The sequence below is a fragment of the Botrytis byssoidea genome (genome assembly GCF_014898295.1).
Source record: "Botrytis byssoidea strain MUCL 94 chromosome Unknown BBYS_009, whole genome shotgun sequence".
Lineage (NCBI taxonomy): Eukaryota > Fungi > Ascomycota > Leotiomycetes > Helotiales > Sclerotiniaceae > Botrytis > Botrytis byssoidea.
In genome coordinates, this window is record NW_024065850.1 from 940,614 (window position 1) to 964,154 (window position 23,541).

The 23,541-nt window shown below is 41.6% G+C and overlaps 10 protein-coding genes across 10 annotated transcripts; 6 read left to right on the forward strand and 4 right to left on the reverse strand.

The window, feature by feature from the left end:
- Nucleotides 1-409: 409 nt before the first annotated feature.
- Nucleotides 410-2,062, reverse strand: EAE97_005426 (uncharacterized protein; the record flags this gene model as incomplete). Its single annotated transcript, XM_038875938.1, has 4 exons — nt 410-648; nt 702-750; nt 786-1,475; nt 1,559-2,062. The coding sequence occupies 4 exons, from the start codon at nt 2,060-2,062 to the stop codon at nt 410-412; spliced, it is 1,482 nt and encodes a 493-aa protein (XP_038733275.1).
- A 1,032-nt stretch (nt 2,063-3,094) lies between these two features.
- Nucleotides 3,095-4,358, forward strand: EAE97_005427 (uncharacterized protein; the record flags this gene model as incomplete). Its single annotated transcript, XM_038875939.1, has 3 exons — nt 3,095-3,315; nt 3,531-4,204; nt 4,270-4,358. 3 exons carry the CDS (start codon nt 3,095-3,097, stop codon nt 4,356-4,358), a joined length of 984 nt encoding a protein of 327 aa, XP_038733276.1.
- An 800-nt stretch (nt 4,359-5,158) lies between these two features.
- On the forward strand, nt 5,159-6,349 carry EAE97_005428 (uncharacterized protein; the record flags this gene model as incomplete). Its single annotated transcript, XM_038875940.1, has 5 exons — nt 5,159-5,341; nt 5,393-5,488; nt 5,656-5,929; nt 5,962-6,077; nt 6,227-6,349. The coding sequence occupies 5 exons, from the start codon at nt 5,159-5,161 to the stop codon at nt 6,347-6,349; spliced, it is 792 nt and encodes a 263-aa protein (XP_038733277.1).
- Nucleotides 6,350-7,543: 1,194 nt separating this feature from the next.
- Nucleotides 7,544-9,026, forward strand: EAE97_005429 (uncharacterized protein; the record flags this gene model as incomplete). The annotated part of the gene is made up of 3 exons (XM_038875941.1): nt 7,544-7,879; nt 7,963-8,797; nt 8,881-9,026. The coding sequence occupies 3 exons, from the start codon at nt 7,544-7,546 to the stop codon at nt 9,024-9,026; spliced, it is 1,317 nt and encodes a 438-aa protein (XP_038733278.1).
- Nucleotides 9,027-9,858: 832 nt separating this feature from the next.
- On the reverse strand, nt 9,859-10,457 carry EAE97_005430 (uncharacterized protein; the record flags this gene model as incomplete). The annotated part of the gene is made up of 2 exons (XM_038875942.1): nt 9,859-10,232; nt 10,319-10,457. The coding sequence occupies 2 exons, from the start codon at nt 10,455-10,457 to the stop codon at nt 9,859-9,861; spliced, it is 513 nt and encodes a 170-aa protein (XP_038733279.1).
- A 746-nt stretch (nt 10,458-11,203) lies between these two features.
- On the reverse strand, nt 11,204-13,000 carry EAE97_005431 (uncharacterized protein). Its single transcript, XM_038875943.1, has 2 exons — nt 12,524-13,000; nt 11,204-12,423 (listed from the first exon to the last, which is right to left on the reverse strand). Exons 1-2 carry the CDS (start codon nt 12,617-12,619, stop codon nt 11,902-11,904), a joined length of 618 nt encoding a protein of 205 aa, XP_038733280.1. The 5' UTR covers nt 12,620-13,000; the 3' UTR covers nt 11,204-11,901.
- Nucleotides 13,001-13,461: 461 nt separating this feature from the next.
- On the forward strand, nt 13,462-15,482 carry EAE97_005432 (uncharacterized protein; the record flags this gene model as incomplete). Its single annotated transcript, XM_038875944.1, has 4 exons — nt 13,462-13,478; nt 13,553-13,588; nt 13,639-13,879; nt 14,103-15,482. 4 exons carry the CDS (start codon nt 13,462-13,464, stop codon nt 15,480-15,482), a joined length of 1,674 nt encoding a protein of 557 aa, XP_038733281.1.
- An 829-nt stretch (nt 15,483-16,311) lies between these two features.
- On the reverse strand, nt 16,312-18,186 carry EAE97_005433 (uncharacterized protein; the record flags this gene model as incomplete). The annotated part of the gene is made up of 1 exon (XM_038875945.1): nt 16,312-18,186. The coding sequence occupies one exon, from the start codon at nt 18,184-18,186 to the stop codon at nt 16,312-16,314; it is 1,875 nt and encodes a 624-aa protein (XP_038733282.1).
- A 529-nt stretch (nt 18,187-18,715) lies between these two features.
- On the forward strand, nt 18,716-19,978 carry EAE97_005434 (uncharacterized protein; the record flags this gene model as incomplete). The annotated part of the gene is made up of 2 exons (XM_038875946.1): nt 18,716-19,061; nt 19,119-19,978. The coding sequence occupies 2 exons, from the start codon at nt 18,716-18,718 to the stop codon at nt 19,823-19,825; spliced, it is 1,053 nt and encodes a 350-aa protein (XP_038733283.1). The 3' UTR covers nt 19,826-19,978.
- Nucleotides 19,979-21,506: 1,528 nt separating this feature from the next.
- EAE97_005435 (uncharacterized protein) lies at nt 21,507-22,202 on the forward strand (the record flags this gene model as incomplete). The annotated part of the gene is made up of 1 exon (XM_038875947.1): nt 21,507-22,202. One exon carries the CDS (start codon nt 21,507-21,509, stop codon nt 22,200-22,202), a length of 696 nt encoding a protein of 231 aa, XP_038733284.1.
- Between the last annotated feature and the right edge of the window lie 1,339 nt (nt 22,203-23,541).

The window sequence follows — 23,541 nt, forward strand, 5'->3', positions numbered from 1 at the left end:
TGATAGGTGCTGTGAGAGAAAAAAGTTGAGTGGAATAATTAACAGAGAGGCATGACTTGGAAGGTATGGAAGAATAGGAGAGCATTTCGCCTGATATCAATTTTTAAACTCTGCTTACGTTGTTCGAATCTCTCACATTAGTAGTAAACTAGGTATCCTTTTGGACCGGAAGTCGGGACATCAGCTCTGCCGTTTCCTTTTCCCGTTCAAGGATTTCATGTATATTTCGTGAAGAATGAGTATTGAGCTTTCTGATTTGTACTAGTATAGTTTATAAAAGCACCACATAGTGTCAAATTTTACTATCATTTATATCATCCATTTATTGAAAAATCATAAAACATTCCTTATTGCAAGTCTAGCTTGGGAAACTCAATCAAGATGCTAGTCTTTCTTCGACTGAAGATTTCTACCTGTTCAAGAAGTCCTTCAACCGCCACTCTCGCGCAATTATTATGCCTTCCCTAAGATTGTTGACACCACGGCGTCGTCCGTTTGTATCTTCTTCGTCTACTTCATAAACCTCTGCTGGCAAAACCTCAAGTAGAGCCTTAGCTTTAACTTTGACGTTCTCCTCCTCAATTGTGCTTACTTTCATGTAATGAACGTCTGGCATATTCCAGGTGGAAAGATCACGTATATGTCCCGCTGGTAAGAGTAGTTAGTTACGTAATTTAACATTTCTGAGACGTTGGATTTACCTGCGATGTCTTCCTCTCTATCTGAAGAAAAGAAATTATCAAAAGCGTGCTGAAAGACATAATATACACATTCTGTCAATTCACCCATATCGAAATTCTCCATAGCAATGTCGTATTCATCTTCGCCGATAAAAAACTCGAGACCCGAACCAAGTGATCCATATCGAATTCTTCGAGATAGATAAAGAATGTCGTGTTTGGTGCCGTTGGGACAAGAATTGGGTTGCTCCATTCTGTCTCTTTCGTAGGAACTAGCAAAATCAAGTCCTCTAAATTTGGGAAATCTGCAACTGCTAAACCTGTATCCGATACTTGATATTCAGAAGACCATTCGATAGATTCTGCAGGTGCTGCAAGACAACGGATATCTTCGTATGCCGGAATTGGTGTGATCTCAGTGTCGCTTGGATCCATTTTATTATCACGGTACGCGACGGAGAGGTTGTAATCCAACCATACAGTATCGATCTCCCAATTGACATATATGCGGTTGATTGGAACATAACCGTCCTCGGCTTCTGCACACGGGCGCCTCTGTTCCCGAAATACACCATGTACTTGTAATGCTTGAGCTCGAGATTCTTTATTGACAGAGAGAAGTGAACAGGAGGGGCTCTTGAGAAAGTGGTTTCGTTCGAGTAGCATCGGTACGTCCTTGTCGATTTGCATAAGTTCACCACCGTTGTATTCCCAGTTTCCTACCGTGCGTTCTGTTGGCACAATGCCGATGCGCACAACTTTTGGTTTTAGGAGAGCCTTTTCCCAGATCATTATCTGTGAAAACATCAGCAGGAATCCCGATAACTTCAAGGTCGTCTTTAAACTAGCCAAAGGACACATTGAAATGTTTAACATACTTTAACTTCAAGAGGGAGTTTGGGGAAGTTCTCAAACATCAGTTCCTTATCTTCAAAGAGTTCATCTTCCAAAGCAGAAAAGGCTTGTTTGATGTTGTCATTAAGCTCAGAGCTTTTGGACAAGTTTTCATCCTCCAATTTTGTGTAGATATAATCTAGAGTAGATGATGTGATTCCATGAAGAGGAGTTGCAGTCACCAGCTCATAAAAACGTTCCTTTCTGCTGGCAGTCTGAATTTTTCCATCAAAAGGTGTACTTCTTGCTTTGATCTCTGTGCATCCATCTCCGAGTCTTTGAGAATCTTCATGTGAAGCATCACTTTTTGAACTCCTGATTAGGTCCAAAATGTTGCTCTTGAGAGGTTCATTGGAGATATCATTTACTTCTTCCACTTCCTTTTTTGGGTGACTTGAAGAACCTAAGCATTTCTCGATTTTGTATTCAAGCTTCATTTCTCTAGGTTCATTGTGAGAGGAAACAATACCTGGTGTGTGATCTGTCATTTTGTTGTTGTCGTCACTGCTGTTGTAAGATGTGTTGTTTGAAAAAGCTGGCAGGCTTGTGGTTTGAATGAAAGACAAAATTATAAAGATATACACATGATGGATGATAGGAGTGCCTACTCCGATCAATAAGCAATCTCTTTTTGGATTAGCGTAAAATGAGTGAAAGATAGAAGAGTGAAGTTACCGATTTGAAATGAGTTGTTTGACTAATTTGAATTTTGAACCAATCAATAGCAGAATTATATACACCGCTGTATAAGCACTACATGTCTTGGAGACTTGATTCATTAACACAAGTATCATGATATATGGAAGCACTTTGCCAGAAAGAGATATTGATTAATTGTCTTTAACTGTCAAATTCTTGTTAGATGGTGAAGATATGAATTGAGTCCTGTAATTTTTTTCTAGAGCATTCATCATCGATACATTTTTAACAATAATGTAAGATCTCACATTGAAAAAGATTGTTTATTTCAAAATTCTGCTCTTGGAAGGACCTCAAGTAGAAATTGTAGCAAGAACTAGTTTAATATTTGTGTCAAATTTGGTAGCAAGCATTTCCATGACTAACCAGGTACTTGAGAATCAATCCAATCCTGGAATCTTCTATATGTGATTGATCCTAGAATACAATCTTTACCTATTATGTTGATAAGTAGCATAAATTTCATTCTGTTCAATACATGATATTCACTACATTGTCCTTGTCCTGCTGTGCTCGTGCGCTTGTTGAAATACAATATAGTCTGATGCCCAACGCTACCTGTGAACCCTCGGGTAACTCCATACTTCGTGCCTTTATCTTCATGTTCGATTTCGGAAACCGATCGATCTCACATGAAACTCCATTAACGCTTCAAGAATAATCATCAACGATTGCTACTTAAAAGGGAACTCTACTTCGGCTTTCTCACTGATCTTCGGAGGATCTTTAATGACATTTTGCAACCGCATAGCCATATCAAACCGGCAAAGTTCTCACCTCCCGAGTTTTGCCCTCAAATTTCGCCCGATTTTACTGTCTCCATGTCTGACAACAAAGATCCAGAGCTTTCGGAAACCAAACCAGAATCAATTTCGAAAAGAAAATATCTATTTCTTTCTGCAATCAATAATGTTGGCCTCCAGTCTGTACAAACACTTCTAGCCGGCATGATTGGTGCGAAAAAAATCGATTCTAAAAATCGATTCAATATCACTGTCGCAGGAAAAAGAGTTACGGTGATCACCAATGGGGGGGGAATTTGGTTTATTTGAGTGGTTTCCAACGGAGATAAAAGTAAGTAAATATGATCGCAGTAGGAACTATATAGATGTCATGAGCCACGGAAGCGAAGAAAACTAACAAAAGTCTAGCTGAAAATATGGAACTACGCACTCGAGGCTCCAAGAATTGTTTCCGTTTCATTCAATAATATGGAACATAGTTCCTCGTCCCGCGATCATGTTCGCTCTTCTATAGTGATCCACGACATCCTCAGCTTTACGTCAATCGTCTGACTCGTCAACAAGCAATTCAAAGACATTTAGCTCGTTACAGCGGTTGTACTAGTGGATCCAGAAGAATACCAAAGACCATATATAATGCCGCCAATGATACACTTTGGCTGCGCGAAATCGACTTTTGGTTAGTGCCAACCTACATGAGCTGCCTCGGAACTCTTTATCGTGATAAGTGGATGGTCCAAAGTTTAGCCATTACCCTATCATCTCGAGACGCTCTCATGGACAGGGAAAATCTTCATGGCTTATCTACCGTTCTTGCTTATTTCTTTAAAGAGTTGCGGGAATTAATTGTCATTATGGACTACCATGATCTTACAACTCCTGGTTTACCCGACGAGATTACCTTTATAAACCTCTTGCCAGAAAGCTTCTCAAAACACTGCGCTGTTACCAACTATTCACCAACAACTCTTTCCATGTGCGAAGAATTTATAGTTGGTACAATCTACGGGGAATGGAAGCTAGATCACTGGTACACCTTGGCCTGTTCTTTGAAGCACTCATTGAAGTCCCCTTTCATGCGGAAACATGAGACAGTACAAAAAATATCGAATTCGACTAAGACTATTACAGCGGATGATCTTTACTACGCTCTTCGCGATGACAAGATACGTGCTGAGATGTTGAATCGTGAGCTATCTTCCATTTTTCTAAGCCGAAAATTCAACCTATTTTGCTAACCATGAAATAAGCAGATCCGAGAGAGATTCCACAGGTAACAGAATTACTTCGAAAATGGACTGTACCATCTGTAAAAAATTTAGCCGCTACTACATATAAGTAACTTGAGGAAATAAATGTCAGCTAAGTGGATATTACGATATGTTAGCATAAGATTGCATATCAGGACCTGAGAACTTTGGTAGTATAATATGAATGAAGAATAGACTACGAAAAGCATCAATTCAATCGATTAGCACGAAATTATTCTGTCGTTTGTGTTTCTCTTTTATATTGAGTGGAACCTTCATGTATTTTATAAATCTCAAGCCTTTCAGAAGAGATAATCTCATCTTTTCTACTCATGGTTTAATTCTAAAAGCGTTATATGTATTCAGGGGTCTAAACGTATTTCAGAGAAAAAATATCAGTCTTTCTTAGATCAATCATCTTGGAAGCTTGGAAACATGTAATTTACTGATCCAAGAGGATTTGTGGCATTCCATACCTCGGTTTGATACCCATTCCTACACATAGCTATCAATGGAAAGAACAATAAAGATGCTTGCTTGGAAAGACTTTTGCTACCTAAGCGATGGTGTTTCCTTCCGTGTTTTAGGAGAGAATAATACAGATTTCACATGGTCATGCTACTTCCCGTTCTTATTCTTCCAACTAATACAACACTTTGCATCACTTTATTGATTAAATAAAACATTCTTCTGATCAACATCATATTGGTCTGTCAGTAATCGACAATTCTATCCTTAGACTTCTTATCGCCTACATTCAAAACCTCAATTCTCAGTGCTTCATAGCCCTACCCACCATATCAAATCCACTTCCAAGTCTAAATACGAGTGCAAAGCCATAATACCGACCCTTAGCAGTGACTCACATAGCGTTGATTAACAATCAGATATAATGAACTTCAGTTTGGGCCAGCTGTATGACCAATTCACTATCCGTCCGAAGGAAATGACGGCATGGGAGATGGAAGATTGGATAGATGAAAAGTCGAAAAGAAGTGGAAGAGGATATTATATACCTAAAGGCGAAATTTTTTGTCGTGCGCTTAATAAGGATGGGAGTCTATGTAAACTCACGGTATGCCCCGACAAAGACGCCCCAAATTATAGCTAATCAATGATAAATTAGAAAAGAGTCGGCCCTAAGAATATTTTGGCTCATTGCATCAGAAATCATGCGATTGAATATCATGGATTGGCTCCTCGCAAATCTGACATAACAAAAGTACATATACATTACACTGAGTTTGCCATTGGCTGATGTTGTGTAGAAGGCGAGAGACCGGGCCGTGGAATGTTTTGGGAAACACGCGCTTCAAGTGCTACGAGCAAATAATATTGATGTGGGTTTTGAGCCCTAACTCCTTGTAGATTCATGTTAATATATCACAGGAATATGGGACTTGGGAGGAGTTGACATTCGTGATCAAGGTTAATGATCTGCTTGAAAAGCAGCTTGAGACTGAGAAGGTCACCCAAGTTCAACAGTCAAGTAATGCTAGTGGAGCTACTGAACAGCATGATTTAGCTTTAATAAGTTTGAAACGACCCCGCACAGATGTGTCTTCAACCACAAGTGGAGGGAAGGCTATAGGGGCCAAATCGATTGCCGCCATGGGGAAAGCCCCTGAAATGCAGACTGGAAGGCAAAAGATAGTGTCTCCTCGTAAGCGAGCGGTTTCTAATGTAGGTACCTAGGTAGGGAAGGTATTGGAAAGCGGGCTATAACGGTGGAGAGAACGACACTATCGGCTGGCGGAACAATTGAGAATCCCCAGCGATATGCTGATTTCAAATCAGCTTTGAAGAGACATGTAAGAAAGTAAATTGCCGTTGCAGGACTTCTATTTTGAGCAAGTTGGAGAGTTCCAGGCATGTAAGGTTTGAACTGTAACCTAGTGGTTGATGATCAAATACTAAATATTTCCAGGCATCATAAGCTCTCTAATATCTCTTCCATTAGGACACTTTGACTTTCGATGTACATCGTGCTCCAGCAGATATCAAGGGTACCATAAGAACGACGAGCGGTACAGCAAGCCGAAGAGAAGTGGCCAGAAATCGAATTAGTCATGTCTTTCAATAGAGCAATTGAAAGCGACATAATCATGTCGCTGGCCCACAAAAATCGAGTTGGCTATCCAGCGTTCGAGCGTGACTGTTCTAAATATTTCTCTGCCTACTCTTGCTACGATCCGTGGCTACAGCGTGTATTTAGTACTAGAAATCTATTGGAGCTTTATCATAAGTAGTTTATTCTCAATGGAAACTTGCCCTTTATTTAAAATCTTTAGTTTTAGGCAGTCAGTGATGCTAATTGATAAAGAAGTTCATGGCATGTCGGAACGAAGAACTGGGTGATGTCATCAAATTTATGGATTGAATAAGCAGATATGGACACCACCAGCACCCGTTATTGAGCTTGACTAGCAATGAATTGTACCTCGGAAAAGTTCCCAATACTCGATGATCTGGCTATTCCATTGTAGACAATGACTTTGAAATGCTTGTCGGATGTTTTGGCTGGTCCTTGAAGTCTAACATGGCATGGGATTAAATGAGTGCAGTATTGGATAGATGGTTTATTGTCTACTCTACTGGACGGACGCCAAGAGGTCGTGAATTTTGAAGTAGAACGACTCTGAACCTCATGTGCACTCTAAGAGTTCTCTATGAGCTCTATTGAGAGACGAACTTGTTTTATGTTTTATTTTGGAGCAACGTTCAGCGAACTTGTATGAGTTCACTTGCGTTGAGACCGGGATTCTTATCAAAGATCGCTAGCTTCACGACCATGCTCGCCAAAAGCTTACATTGCTTTCTATGTAGCTTGGCAGTGAAGTGATTCAAGATGTTCCCTTAGATATGGTCTTGATTGAAAGCCACTAATTCGCTTCAAGTATTTTTAATGTTGATTTGAAGATTAATACCCACTTCATGAGAGTGTGAAAACCGGCTGCTATCATCTTGAGCAATACGGAATAAAGAAGCGGGTTGATTCAGATGCGGGGGGAGGGGGATTCTTTGACTCTCATCCCACTTTGTTATCAATACAATCAATCGTGAACTGTGTATCTTTTTGATTCTCATCAAATCTAGGAAAAGTAAGTATCCACTCGAGTGAATATGATGGCTAAGTTTGTCTGCACGCACTAACTGTTTTGGGCATACTTCCTTGGCTATTCCATCCACGGAGTTGAAGTCACAAAACTTGCTACCTACATAACAAAATTGCAAAATCAGACTCCCATGAATATTATTTTCTTGCTTGATTTCCAGGATGCTTCGATTTATTACTGAGTTTCAAAGAAAGCGGCTCGAAAGAATATCAACAGCTGTGACAGATCATGCTATTGTCCATGGGCACCAGCAAGCTTCGACTGGAACGGAAAAACCTCACAGGAATCGTCTCTTTTTCTACAAAATTAAGGCCGTCTCGAAGCATTTATTTTCAAAGGTTTCTAGTTCTTCATTGAATCATGAGTTTGCCACAAATACCACGAATGCTGGCGAATCAAAAGGTAATGGAAAAGTTCTTCATGACGGTGAGCCATGGGATGAAGAGGAAGAAGAAAGAACGTTCAATAGATTTCAAGACTTGCCAATTGAACTTAGAGTAAGTGTCTCTTTGCTAATATCTACTTGTACTCCACAAGACTTCCTTAATGAAAAACAACTGACACTTGTGCATCTCAACAGCTCGACATTTTGGAATTGTACCTCGAAGAACCACGCATTACAACATTGAATTTCGTTTCATCCGATCTCCTACATCATGACCACATGTATGGAAAGCGCTTTCGTCTTACATGCGGTTCCTTGCCCCCAATCCTATGTCTCAACCATGAATACCGGAACATATTTCTTGATAGGTTCACCAAGCCAGGAATGACAAGATCGCGCACAACTTTGAGCATCGAGGATGCATTAAAGATAATTGCTAATGAGGAACGCAATACCGCTTTACGTGATTCATTCACTGATGGATCTCCCAGTGCGTTTCCCATATATTCAACGCGCACGTACAGAAACATAATTTACAACCCTGAAGATATCATCTGGATCCAAGGAGACTTTTGGCTCGACGAACTACGAAGATCAGCACTTGCTCGCTCAGCTTTCCATAATCTGAAATATCTCGCCATTCCATACAGAACAAGACGAAAATCTCTTTTCGACCTCGAAGACATGCTAAGTTTCCTCAGCTGCATCATCTCGACGTTTGCAAATATTCAGGGCATCATGTTGGTACTAGAAGTCGAAGATGTGGTACCGGAGAGACCAATTTATAATGGCGAGATACATTTCTATGCCCCAGAGAAAATTCGAATGGTTTCAAGTGTTCCCCATGATGTCTCTGTGAAATCCCGGAAATCTCTCTCTCGGTATTGGAGAAAGGTATTAGGCAAACCAGTTGCGTCGCCAGAAGTAGAACTACATACTGAATACTGGTCAGCAAGACGACTGGCATCCGATGCATGGCTGATACTCGACTTTATCAAATCGCGGGCTATTGAAGCTGGGAACCGAGGTTGTGAGTACTTCTACTACATCAAAACATGACGAAGATTAATTAGGACTTGTGAATATCCAGCTAACTAATGGGTGTCAAACTAGTCTCTGTTTCTCCCTGGAAAGATCCAAGCGAAGTAGAAAGATGGGAAATACCATTTATTCAAGTGGTCACTGCGGGTCTGAGTACGTCCAGAGGCGAAAGAGATATCATTCCTACAATCAGAATAGAGGATTGGATCGAGGAATAGGAAATTGGGTCTTGGTGCTAGGATATATTTGTACAAAAAACGGGGTTATCTCGTACTATGGATTGTCTAGCAGACGAGGAAGTTGGGCTATGGCTGCGGCTATAAAAGTTTCTGTATTTAATTGATCTGAGTTATCGTCACATTGGAAAAGGTTTCGATAGTTATTTGTGTCCACGAAAAATCCTGCCAAATAATAAGGTTTCGTTGAAAAGGCTTCTTCCTGTGATAGTGATATGCATGAATCAATTATACGAGATCTTTAGGAAGCCTGAAGTGTTACAAGTTATCCCGTGGTAGCAGCAAATATAATGGCGAGGGGTTTCTGATGCAACGCAAATAAGTATCATGAGTATGAGGAACGAAACATGTAGCCTTGCAGCAGCAAGTATCTGTGCTGTGCTGTGTATATTATCCTTTTGGTGGGGTCTCTCCCCAGCGCGATATACATAGTAGTCATAGCCGCAAGAACTGGATTCAAATGTAGCAACTATAAGCATAAACGTGAAGCCATTTCATTATGAATTCAAAATGAATACTTAAAAAAAAACCATCAAATCAATTCGTTAAATTTGAAAAATGACATTTCCCCAGGTAAATAGCACCGCCGAATTCCTGGACTACATCGCAATTTCAAGGACGGATCCAGGAAATGGATCCTTCATAATAGACCTGCACTCCACGAGCGCGCCCATTCTTCCCGCATGCTCAAATCGATCTCCACCAGGAAGTTATCGAATTCTACACTCATTAGTAAATAGTCACGACGGAGAACACATCAAACTGTGAACGCTTGATGGACTGTAAGATGTACTCACGAACACGACCAAAAATTTCACTCCTCGACAACAATTTGATCCGGAGACGAAACCTTAGTGCCATTAAGCCAAAGCGATGGCAAGATAAGAGGAAACTGCACTGCGGCACCGAATTTCAAAGCATAATTTTCATATTGACCAAGAGTAGTCTTCTTATCACACACATCTTGCGCAAGCGTATGCAAAGTTTCCTGGACCAAGAAATTTTGGCTAGCAAGACTGATGCAGGCAAGACATTCGGATGTTAAGTCAGGCATGCCGGCGTTGCAAAGACAGCTTGCTACTAATTCATTGCGAGCAGTGGGATTGCCGATGGGTGCATTGACGTCTTCGAAAAGATCCACTTGATACGATTGCCAATGCTCTCGCATTTGCATGCAGGCAGCATCCACTACGATATTGGTTAACTAAAGTCCAGACATGCAAGTTTCCTGAAATGAAATAAACTCATTCAGAACTTAGGCATTCATTACTTACTGTAGCAATATAGAACGGGAATATCGGTTGATTTTCCCCACAATCCGACAATGGATTGCCTGGATTCGAGAGGAACCGTTCCAGCTAGCACAGGTGTGATGAATGCAACAAGTGCAGAGACGAACAAAAGGACCTTCATATTGTAGAGATAAAAGGAATGGCAAAACTAGTATATGCAAGAATGGTAAATGGATTTGGAGTCGTTGTGTGTGCTTTTGATTCTTGTCAAATTTGATTTTGTAGGCTGGGAAGTCAAGAATTTATCAAGAGCATGTTATTCAAGTAGATAGGCAGGACTTAAAAAGGTCCTCTTAATTCTAATGAGGATAATGGGTAATAAGAGCAGTTTTTCGTAGACTGTGAGGGTGAATATTAGACAAGTAGAAATCAAGATTAGTCATCTGAAACACAATCTTGGAAGACAATGACCGAAGTGAGACTCCCTTACTATAAGAGAAAATGGTTCGAAAATAAGGTTTGCCTAATGGCAGATGACTATGAAATAACAATAGAACGATTTAGAACACCAGATACATACTTGTGCTTGCTAATTGAGGTCCTTAGCAGGGTGATAAACGATAGTGCTTGGCAACCGCTTGCAGATCTAGCATGCGGAATCTTTTTATCATCCCCTCAATTTACAATCACAATTGCAGACGTCTTATTATAGCAAAATAATTAATGACATGAGAATGTACATTGCAAACGATCTACACTGGGAGGTGAAGTCGGCAAAAACTCAATGTTTTAAGTGGATTTCAAAGCTTGCAAGATATTCAAAATAGAAAATAAAAATCCTTGAAGGTGTTAGATGACATCATCTAATGACCGCTGTCCCGAAAATGATGATTGGTTCAAATTTGTATTAATTCGTCATGTTCAATAACCTTCTAACCATAAATTTCATCAGATAGCTCTCAAATATTAATTCAAAAGATATAACCTGGGGAGAGAAGACGGTTTGTCATAATTGAAAGATTAATTCTAGGTGCTATTTTAAAATAATTCGATTGTAAATTGAAGGATGAAGATTCGTCCAAAATCGTTTGTTCAGCCCCAGAAAGCTATTAAATGAATTCCGACACAACGGTGTATTCTGATCCTGGCTTATTATGAATCTTTAGATTCCCATACAGTCCTGCCCAATACAATGATTGCGCGAAGTTTTGGGGCTATTAAACATACCGCACTCTTCGACTGGCAACATAGGGTTCACTAGAACGCAGAAAGGGGTTGCCTTGAAGAGATCTGGCAATTCTTTCAAGCTCGGAAAGTAACGTGAGCAGCGATTTTAGAACAACCCCGCGTGCATCAAAGAAATCCATAGAACAGATCAAAACTACAATAGCTTTCATTTGAGCAACATGACAAAGTTTTAGTTTGCGGGCTTCTGGCTTGATGAAGCCACCTGATGTCCACGGTCTTTTGTCATATAAACGAGAAGGAAGGTAACAATTGAAGAGGCTCAATCAATGCCTGGCTGCTTTCACAAAGTAATCGGTCCTTGGAAATTGCTGTTCTCATAATATTTGAAAATGGCAAGAATTTGTGAGAAGACGTGACCCCACTGCAAATAGATATTCTTATACATCAGTTGGATATTCTTGCTGGATAATGGTATCTCGATGGTCGCCAAAAGTTCCCCCACCCTGAATTGTTTCCTCGTCAACGTCTTTCTCCCATGGCTTCCGACGCTTTCGTGCAACTGGCTTGGTACCCTGATCCGTCAGAACCGTATCGGGGATATCACGGATTCCCGGGATTGTGGCACCAGCTGTGATTAAAGCGACGATTTCAGCAAAAGATGGAGGATATGGTGGCGGGGCCTTTTCATCAGCTGTAGTGGTAGCAGGTGGTAGGTCATTCTCATGGTCGAAATTTGGAGTGGTGAAAGATGAAGTATCATTCACTGAACTGGCGCTATCAGGCGCAGGGGCATCAGTAGAAGAAGATGTGGATGGATGAGTCGCCAGATATGCCTTATATCCATCAAAATTGATGTCAATCTTCTTCTTGCGAGAGAAATAGAAACACTGAGCCCGAAGCGTCAGTTCTCGAATTTGTTCAGGTAAAGATGCATTGCCTAATATAGCTGATAGACCACCCTGTTGTATGTTAATCGATGATGTACCAGAGTTTGTAACTTTGAACGACGTATCGAGGGCAAATGAAGGAGGGGTTGAAAGAAGATAGCAAAAGGTTTACCTGGAACTCTTTATCGGTATCCCATGGATATGATGCAAGATCCTTGTAAATGCTGATATCACTGCTTCCTGATTGATCTGAAGTCTCTGTCGCCATTTGGAAGAACAAGATAAGATGATGATCAAGAGAGAAAGGATAAAAAGCTTCTAGTGGAAAGAAATTTACGGTGTAACATAGAAATTGTAGTGGTAAATCGCGATGTTGGCGAGGCAGTCTTATTAGATGGTGGCTATAAGGCGAAGAGAATCAAAGATGGTGGGGTGTCGTGGTGTCGTGGTATTGTGATATTAATGAGGTAAATCGTTGATGTGTTTGATAATGTTGAAATGTATGGGAAGGATTCAGAGGTTTTAGTTAAGAATACCTAGTTAGCTCTTGGCAGGATGTAGCTCTTAGATTCAATTTATAGAGATGAATGAATCGTAATAATACAAGTAGTTGATGATGAGGATGATGAGGATGATGAGGATGATGAGGTGGGTGAGGTGGGGTCACGTAGGTGGTTGTAATAAGGCTGAGATAATCCTAGATGGATGGTGGGTTAAGGTGTTCTATAGGTTCGTTTGACTAACCGTAGTGAATAACCAAGCTGCCATATGCCACGCCGTAATTGATAGATCTAACCAATCATATTACATAATTCCGTCGATAGCTGGAGCTTTGGGACGGGTCCTATACCGAAACAGGAACAGAGTTCAAGCGAGCGCTTCCTTGCCGCACCGCACCTTAGCTTTAAGCTTTTCGCCAGAATAACACTCATGCCCTCCACAAAAGTAACACCCAACATTAAACAACTCTCCCTCCAACACATCTTCAACATCATACATCTCAATTGCCCGACATCGAACATACTCATTCTTTCTTTTGATTTTACTCGTTTTTTCTTTACTCTACAGCTAGCCGTGGGCTGTGAGCTGATCGCAGTTTAACAAGGCATCATGTCTGAATTCATAGGGTGAGTTCCAAGGCTGAAACTGGAAGATCTTCTTCCACACTCTACATCACATACTGACAAAGGCGCGTTTATAGATCAAGGATTTCCTTGGTATCAAAGAGCGATATTAGGTATTTACGATGGTTAAGTCATATTGGGCCAAGTATTAACGCGAGTTAAGATACGTCGGTACACTTCATGAGATTAACTCGGAAAACGCAACGGTGGCCTTGGAAAATGTCAAGTCTCATGGAACAGAAGGGCGAAAGGACAACCCAGATGAGGAGATTGCGGCTTCGGATAACATTTACGAGTACATTGTCTTCCGTGGTGGTGATGTAAAGGATCTACGTATTGAGGAAGCGCCTGCGCCCAGAGAAAGCATCCCACCACAGGTGCCCAACGATCCTGCGATTCTCGGAGTAAGTGAACTATCATTTTTGAGTAGCGCACCAAGTGATTCTTGGTGCCACTTCTCGACTTCCTTCTAGTGATGAAATACTTCGGATGTTAAATCATATTGTCTCCGAGAGCGCAAAACCGTGTGGAGATTTTCCGTTGCCTTCCTTCTGATTTAGACACTCCAATCATACATTCGTTGCTTGACCTTCGTAGCATTTTGGCTAACAAGATTACTTATCATAGAGCGGAACTCGTCCAGCTCCCACATCCGCGCCGGGACCCCCTACTCCTCAAAATCAAAATCCTCGGGGACCTCCACCGCAAGGACAGAATGCTCCCCAGCAACAAGGGCCACCCCCAGGCATGGCTCCTTTTGGACAATACCCACCTCCTGGATTTTATCCTCCTCCGCCTGCAGGATGGGGTAGAGGAGCTCCTCCTGGTCCAGGGTTTCCAGGAATGTCGCCATTTGGTGGCCCGCCAGGCTGGTACCCCCCACCTGGACATGGCTTCCCTCAACACCCTGGCCAATTTCCCCCTCCTCCGGGCTATGGTTTCCCACCCCCTGGTCAGCACTTCCAACAGCAGAATCAGCAACAAAAGCCATCGCCAATCGGACCTGGTGCGAACAAACAACAAACTCCTACCTCCACAAACTCAACAGACAAACCAGCAGATGTTCAAGCTCCTGGTGCTGGAAACGATGCTGGACCAGCTCCCAAGCAAGCGACACCACCTCCTTCTAAGACCTCCCCAAGCGAGGTAGATGCAAGTACCACGAAACAATCTCAGCCTATAGTTCCTCCCGCTGCTCGAGCTACCCCGAGTGGACCTAGAAGCGGCGGTCGCGTTCAACCAGCAATCCCATTAGCTAGTCCTGCAGTAACCAAAGCTCCATTACAAAACACCACTGCATCTGCAGTTCCAAAACAGAATGATACTTCCGCGAGTTTAAGGGATGCCACACAAGCTGCGACTGCCGCTGTTGCTGCTGCAATGGCCAAACTCCCTCCAGTTGGAGGCCAACAAACCAACGGAAGCGCGGTTGATAATCTAACCAGAAAGGTCAACGAAATGCGAACAACCGAACCTGTTCGCGCTCCCAGACAGCCAGGCACTAATGGATTTGCCGCAAGAGGACGAGGCCGTGGTGGTCGGGCTCCTGGTCCAGCTAAAGTCGATGTCCCCGCGGCCGACTTCGATTTCGAATCTGCTAATGCAAAATTCAATAAACAAGACCTAGTGAAGGAGGCTATCGCTGGATCTCCCCTTGGGGAGCAGCCTCCTGCGCCTGAGGCTGAGGTTGAGGAAACCGCACCCAAGGCATATAACAAAGCCACATCATTTTTTGACAACATTTCGAGTGAGGCAAAGGACCGCACAGAAGCTGCCGGAAACAGAGCTGGTGGACATCAATGGCGAGGTGAAGAGCAAAAGAAGAATGTTGAAACCTTCGGCCAAGGAAGTGTCGATAATGGCGGCTATCGTGGCGGATACCGCGGTCGTGGTCGCGGCCGTGGTGGATATAGAGGACGAGGCGGTTATGCCGGTAATGGACAGCCTACACGTGGACGTGGTACGGGATATCGAGGTCGTGGTGATTCCCAGACCTTGTCACAATAAACCATACCCAATCATGAATCGAAATTTGCTGGATCAGGATAACTTTCTTTGCTGTGTATCAAAAACTTTGCGACGAATTTTTTAATTTCAGATCAAAACAGCAAGGGGGAGGAGCTCTTTCCTTTAAACGTGTTTACAGTCGTTTTCTTTTGCATTTTGATTTTTGCGTGTATTACCACGAAGGGTCTCATGAGTTAGATTGAGATGTAACTCGGCCTTCATCGGCTTCGGTGGCGCGTGAAGCAGATCACTGGTGAATGAAGGGAGTGAGGGATTTCCTTATTCACAAAGATAAAAAGGTTATTTGATATCACAAACTATACTATGGGAGTTGGGTGTCAATGATAAGACGAAATAAAGGCTAGCTGAAAGGGCCGGTTTTGCTCGAATGAAGGTTGTCGTTCATCTTCGATGAAGATTTTTGAAACTTCTTCAGTAGGGGAGGATAAGTCATGAGGATCAGATGAGCATGATTGAACGAGTGAGAAAATGGGGATATGAGTTTGATGGTCAACAAAAAGGTGGAAAACTAGATACTGCAGTTCACATCTTTTGGAAATATGAAAACAACTATCAGACCAATACTGTGATGAACACCTTTTGCTTTGGGAAAGACTCTCTTGCACTCGGAATTTCATTGATACATTGAAAAAGAGTGTTTTTTCATGTTCTAGCAAGTTTTAGCAAGTTTAAACAGACGTCTATATATATGTATTACGTGATGTGATATATTCTGATATCCTATTTTAAAATTACCCATGATACATGATGTATATATATACTTATAACCCCTATCATCTCGCCTGACTCGAGCAACTAACCACTCCACTCACGAAGAACAACTACATTGCATAGCTCTATCCCCCCTTGGCACATCTCCACACCATCTCTCTTCTTCCTCTTTGTCCCCATCCCAACTTTCCTTGAATGGATCACTCACCATCTTCATGACTCTATTCAATACCTCTCTCTCACCTCCCTTGTCGACCCTCTTAATAATTTCATCCAAAACCCATCCTTTGGGTACAAATTTTGGATTCACTTTCTTCATTGCTATCATGCGGTTTTCGTCATCACCATCCGGTCCCCAATCTTCGTATATTCTTCCTTGCCATTTCTCAAGCCAGTCGCCGAGACGAGTGGTTGCTGATTCCATGGTGTTGTTAAGACCGGTGACGCTTTCGTGATGGAAAAAGGTGGTGGAAATTTCTTTTCGGGAGGCGCTGGTTTCGAGAGAGGCAATGGGGATGGAGGAAAGTTTACGGAAGAATTGATTGAAGTCTAGCTCTAGGGTTTCCATTGTATCAAGCAATTCGCTGTACAAGGATTCGAAATCCGTTTCTTTATATACCTTGAGTCCGAGACGGGCGGTCATGAGACGTTTGTATTCTGTTAGGAAGGTGGCTTTGTATTCTTCGCCAACGCGGGTTATGAGAGCTTCTGCGCGGGAAACTATTTCGTCGGCGGCTTCTTGACGAACTCCTTTCTCGATAAATTCTTCGGAGTCGACACCAGCACCGGCGCCCATTATTTCACCGAGAGATTCACCTAGACGGACGAGATTCCACCAGATTATGGTGGGTTGATTGCGGTAGGAATAGCGTAGCATATGGTCATCATGATTAGGAGTATAGTTAGGGTCGAAATTGTCGAGGAAAGCGAATGGTCCAAAATCAATGGACAATCCAAAGATCGATGTATTGTCTGTATTGAGTACACCATTTGTGAAGGCATATGCTTGCCATGCTGCAACTGTCTTTGCATTGCGTAGTACAATTTCGCGATATAAACGAGTAAAGCGATTTTCTTCGAGACCAGCCGGGCCTTCAATTGTGTCTTTTGATACCCCTCTTTCAATATTTTCTGTTTTGCCATCATCTGCAGAATTTCTTCCTGGTAATGATTTCCATCCTTGAAATACGTTTTCCGCGATGTACGTGCAAAGCTCTCTTATTAAAGCTCTGTCACCACGCGCTCGTAGTATATCGAATGTTCCAATACGTAACCATGATTGTGCGAATCTTGCCACAATGGCCCCAGGTTCGAGTGTTTCCCTCCTGACTTTCGAAAACGGTAAGAGAGTCAAAGATAAAGCTCGAGTAGTAGGAATATTCAATCCATTCAGAGCCTCGGAGACAATGAACTCTCTTATACTTGATCTCAATACAGCTTTCCCATCTGCAAATCTGGAGTATGGCGTTATTCCTGCGCCCTTCAATTGTAGTTCGTATCGAACATTGCTAATCGGGTTTGTCGTCTCGAATAAAGAGATTGCTCGCCCATCACCCAATTGACCTGCCCAAGAACCAAATTGCCACCCACCATAACATTGCGCCCATGGATATCCCCCCTCTAATTTTTCTTCATCCCATCCTAGAATTTTATTGCCGGCAACTGTTTGTTTGAATTCTTCTGTAGATTCTTCTCCCTCCTTAATTCCCAAATCTCTCATCGCAGTGGGACTTACAGCGAGAAGTTCTGGATTTATTGAATGTTCGGGCCGAACCCAAGTAAATAATGCGCCCTTTACCTGCCGAGGTCCAATTTCATCGCGGGCAGTCTTGTGTGATGCGGCAGGTGTGGGAAACTGAGGATCGGGAGGGAGTGATGAGGTAAATGTCCATGATTTAGGAAGGTCTGCGAGGGACTCTCCGGCAAAGGAAGAGGCCTTCGCAGTACTGCTTTGAGAGATATGAGATGCCATCTGAGCTATGCGCAGGCGGGGTACCAGAGGTCTTGAGAAGAAGTCCAAGAGCATCAATTCCCTTGATGATACTATGGATACTCTAGATAAACAGAAGCTGATAAGTATTCTATTAAACTTGAGAAACTGTCAAAGTATTCTGTGATTGGGTATAGTTTGGAACTGCTTTTAATACCTACCTAGGTACTTCTGGTTTGCGTCTAAGAATGAGGGGCAAGAGGAGGCAAATGTCGTGCTCAAGGTTGATCGGAGTGTGAATAACCTTGGAATGGTTACTAATCCTTATGGACCAAATAATTCTAAAAGCTACCCCTAGTTTTAGTTTTACGGGAGCTTTCTCGGATGACAGAACAGAGTAGCAATAGCAATAGCAATACGGTGGTGTGGTGGGTGGGGTTGGTGGGGTCGATGAACTTTAAAATCGTCATGGAACGGGAAGGACTCTCCCTCCTTCTCTGTTTTTACAGTATCGATAAATATCTAGGTAATCCATACCTACATTCTACCTCTTCCTTCATTGTTGTTTCCTATGAATATATTGATCAATTCTGCTTTCAGATTCTCCACTCGTCCTCTCATCAAACGTCCTTGTAACCTCCATTTCTCTGCACCTACTGCTCGTTACATGATGAATTCTGAAACCTCGGCATATCAAAGTTCTTTTGGACCTGGAGGCAATTCAGGTGATTCTCCAAAGCAAATAGGTCAATTGCAAAATCTCAAGTTAAATGATGGGACTGAGATCCCGATGCTTGGATATGGCCTTGGAACTGCGCATTACAAAGCCAACCCAGATGGTCAGGTCGATAATGGGATTGTGAAAACGGCTGTAATGGCAATCCATGCCGGCTATTATCATTTAGATGGAGCTCAAAGTATTTCCCGTCACTTAATGCATTCAAATCATCTCCACTTGTAACACTTATTTCTAGTGTATGGAAATGAAACCGAGATGGGTATGGCAATCAAAGAATCCGCTGTTCCTCGAGAGAAATTCTTCATAACTACCAAAGTTACCGGTACCGAAGTAGTTGACACGCAAGCTACATTTGAAGAATCCTTAAAGAAGCTCCAACTCGACTATGTCGATCTCTACTTGATTCACGCTCCATTCTTTGCCAAGACTCCTCAAGATTTACAAAGAAAATGGGCAGAGATGGAAGCAATTCATGCATCCGGAAAAGCAAAATCTATTGGAGTGTCCAACTTCTTACAAAAGGACATTGAAACTATTTTGGAGACGGCGAAAATTATCCCTTCCATCAACCAGATTGAATACCACCCTTATCTTCAACATGGCTCTCTGATTCCTTTCCTTCGCGAAAAGGATATAGCAATAGCAGCCTACTCTCCCTTGACCGCTGCCGTCAAGGCTTCTCCTGGACCTTTGGACGATACCTATTCTGCTCTGGCTAAGAAGTATGGAGTCACACCCGGTGAAATTGCATTGAGATGGGTTATTGATCAGGGAATCGTGGCATTGACTACTAGTGGTGATGAGGACCGATTGAAGGGATTTCATAAGATCAAACAATTTAAACTGACACCGAAGGAGGTCGAGGAGATTGCCAAGATCGGTAACGAGAAACATTATAGAGCTTTTTGGAAGGATAAGTTTGCGCCGGATGATAGGTCATAGATGGATTTACCGATGGAAAGATTGAGGAAGATTTGGCAACCACATTTGATCAGTGAACTTGTTTGCGAGATTCAATTTATTCGTGCTTATGCTGGCAGCTCAGCTCATAGTTGTCTTATCATGTCAAAAATACCAATACCAGAATTTCAAAGTTAGCGAACATCATGAGAAGCTTGCATGACTTCATCTAGTCGAGTTAGACTCCGTATCGAGCAAGTGACATAACTTAAATATGCTAGGCGGGCCTAGGTAAAATTGTCGGAGCACAGTCATGAAAGTACTTGAACTGGTCGAACATTTCTGTAACGGGTGATCATCAATTGTAAGGCCCAAATAAAGACACACTGAGAATAAAAATACCAATACATCCAAGGATATCCTCTAACAATCCGCTATCCCAGCAGCTGACTAGTTCCACCGGCAAAAGCTGGTATCCCTATTCCTTATCTCTGGCGAGAAAAGCATTGCAATCACTTCAAGCAAGATAGCAATATGTTTTGAATAAGATTCTATCTCGCAATATAATGGCGTTGGGGTGGTTAAATGACTTCATATCCGATCGAGTTATGTAGAGTTTCCTGGCCGGGAATTCCTCCACTCCCTCCCTCTCCCCTGAAGAGCCGACAATTATATTAACCTTGTGATTTCGGAATGGTTTGGTGAATTAGATTTTTTATGTGTTGAAGTCTAATTTGTGCTCAAGGATTGTAGGGCTTGTAGTTTGTGATTTTTTGGATTTCTTGGGGAACTTTTAAAATCAGTTGGATTACTATTTAATGTTGAAGTAGTAGTGTTGTTAAAAAGAGTGTGCTGGGTTTTGTGTCCTTCTATGAAAGGAGGGTGCTGGTAAATTGGCTTGTGAGGTCGTGGTCCACCAGGGGGTGCACAGACTCACGGGACAATGTGATAGGAAAGCACAATTTCACATTCAAATTTATTAATTTCAAAACTTAATCAAAATTCTAAATTTTATTTAATATTATTCAAATTAAGATATATAATTTATAAATATAAGATTTATATAATATATAAAGATTAAATCTTAAAAATGAATATTGAATTTAAAAATCAAATAATATATTTTCTTATTAAATTTTTTGATAGGATATTATATAATTGATTATATAAACTTGAATCTTGTTTTTTTTTTGAAATAAAACTTTATTATATAAAATTCTTATACTTGAGAATAATAACTCTTAATTTCAAAGTCAAATATCAATTTTTTGAATTTTAATTGAATTATCAAAACAGCTCTTTTTGGTGTGAAATTGTGCTTTTCCTCTTAAGTGTCCCGTGAGTCTGTGCACCCACTGGTGGACCACCAGTGGGTGCACAGACTCACGGGACACTTCCCAATTTTCAATATTTTCAATAAATCCATTCTTCAATTGTTTGATATCAGAATTTGTATTTTGATTATTTTATCTTTATTCAAGAAATATAACAAATTTTAAAATAAATGGTTCAATATATCAAAAGATATTTACAAGTTCATTTTTGTACTGTCCCGTGAGTCCGTACACCCACTGGTGGTCAAGTTAGTTTGCTTAGTCATTCCCAATAGTAACAAATTTCCCCATCTCTATCATGACATGAAATATCACTGACGCCCACCCACTATCTTCCATCAAATTACCATCTCTGAGCAAGTGGAAAGTCCTCTCATCCCACATCCATCATGTTGGAAAAGTATCTGGTACGAGAGGCGAGACGGGATAGGGAAAGATCTTTGGAGGATCAGCAGACATATTCTCGTAAATTTGATCTCCATCAGTATTTTTCACCGGCTAGTAGAAATACCAAGAGATTCATCTATTATGATAAATCTTCTGGGATTTCTCATGTCCATGATGCTAATGAGATGGCCGGGGACAAGAACAGTCTAGTGGTTGCTGTTGATGGAGCTTGCTCTGAAGACGGGAGCGGCTCGGAATGCAAATCATCTTATGGGATATTCTTCGGGGAGAATTCAAGTTTCAATACATATGATGCGATAGAGGGATTTGATGGGGAGCAGCAAAGCAGAGACTACGCGCGGCTGGTGGCCGTTGATTGTGCTCTGGATCTCATAAAGAACAGCTCAGTCCTGGAAAACTGGCGGTCCAATGGCGAGCGTGAAGGATCATTCACAATCATCATCATGACGGACTCAAAACATGTCTACGATACCTTCACCAAATCGATTTGGTTATGGCGCAAAGATGGCTTTGAAAATCATGAAGGTAAACAGGTGGTTAATGGTGAGTTGGTAGACAAGATTGATAATGCTATTTTGGATCTTGCGGAGGGCAAAGTTTTGGTTCGATTTTGGAGCGTGCCGAGAGAGGATAATATAGAAGCGGAGGAATTGGCAATTCGTGCTTTGCAAGATTGAAGGTAATATTTGAAGCGGTGTTGGGAATAGTAGAATTGAGAATCTTCGATTGGCTTCTTACAACCCATGGTGATGGCCGCGCAGGATAGCAGAGAAGATTTCGATCATCTCCTACCTCCAGACCTTGTAAGGAAGAGAATTCATAATATGAAGAGCCTTCATATGACTCTATATCTCGTTCTCTGGGGCTAGTTCGATTTTGGGAGCGACTACATTACTACATTAGAAAATGAAAACCAACAGTCTTCTCGTTCTGGTTTTCGATATTGTCACGCAAGAGAGCTCGCAACAAACAACGCAGATGGTTCGAGATTCGAGAAGAATGATAATCGAACCAATCTATGTCAATAAAGATATATTCAACTCGCTTTTTGATACCACAAAGGGAACAATAGATTCAGTCAGTGAGCAGTTAGTACCCGAACATCTACCCTTAGATACTAGTCAAAAAGCAGTTCATTTCAGGTTATCAAATCCTCATGAGGAGATGAATGAGCAATTTTGAGGATCTGCATTATTTCCACACTTGTTCACAACCACATTTTCGCATTCTATTATAATGGAGAGGTGCAGAATGGCAAGAAGACTATCAGTCAAATGTTTACCTTCGAGGACGTCTATGAGTTGATTTATCTAGCAATCAAACTCAGTTCTGCAAAGCTATCTATCATACTTTTGAAGTGGACTCCTTGCTCAGAGTAGAGACTCCACTGCCTCGGAACATAAAATTGCTCACTGTCCACACCATGTATAAAACCACTCAATTTCTTTCCTCGCGTCCTCATTCAACACCATATTTTAGTCCTGGTGCTCTACCTATCTTCGCATATCAACGATTACTTGGAAATTGTTTTCTCCTCTAGCAATAATGGGTCAATGGCCCATCTCTTCCTTTGATTCGTCTCTGCACCTTATATATACTGAGGTACCTACCATTCAGATCTTCTCATCAGCCAAGTCATACAACAGGAACACATTGTTATCAAACACTCGTCTCCCTCTCATATTGATTCATACATCCCTAATTAAAAGCAAGCTATTTTATCGAGAACTTGACTCCTCTTTGCCATTCGCATGCAGCTTCAGATGGCATCTTGGCATCACGAGAGATACCTACACAATAGCTAAAAACACCCTTCCAGGAAGATTCATAAGTCGCTGACCTTGAGAATGTCAAATGACACAACAAGCTAATCACCACGAATCCAATTCCAAGAGATAAATATCGACATTAATTCCATACCCCATTCTTTCTCTCCACCATCTTCCTCCCTCTTGATACGAGATTATAAATCCAGCAAAACAAGATCAAAAACATCCATCTCAAACTCTCCATCCC

Excerpts from the sequence above, each read along its gene's own strand:
- EAE97_005431 (XM_038875943.1), bottom strand. The coding sequence starts at position 12,619 with ATGGCGACAGAGACTTCAGATCAATCAGGAAGCAGTGATATCAGCATT. Across the intron at positions 12,424-12,523 it reads ATACCGATAAAGAGTTCCAG|GGTGGTCTATCAGCTATATT; the intron begins GTAAACCTTTTG and ends AACATACAACAG.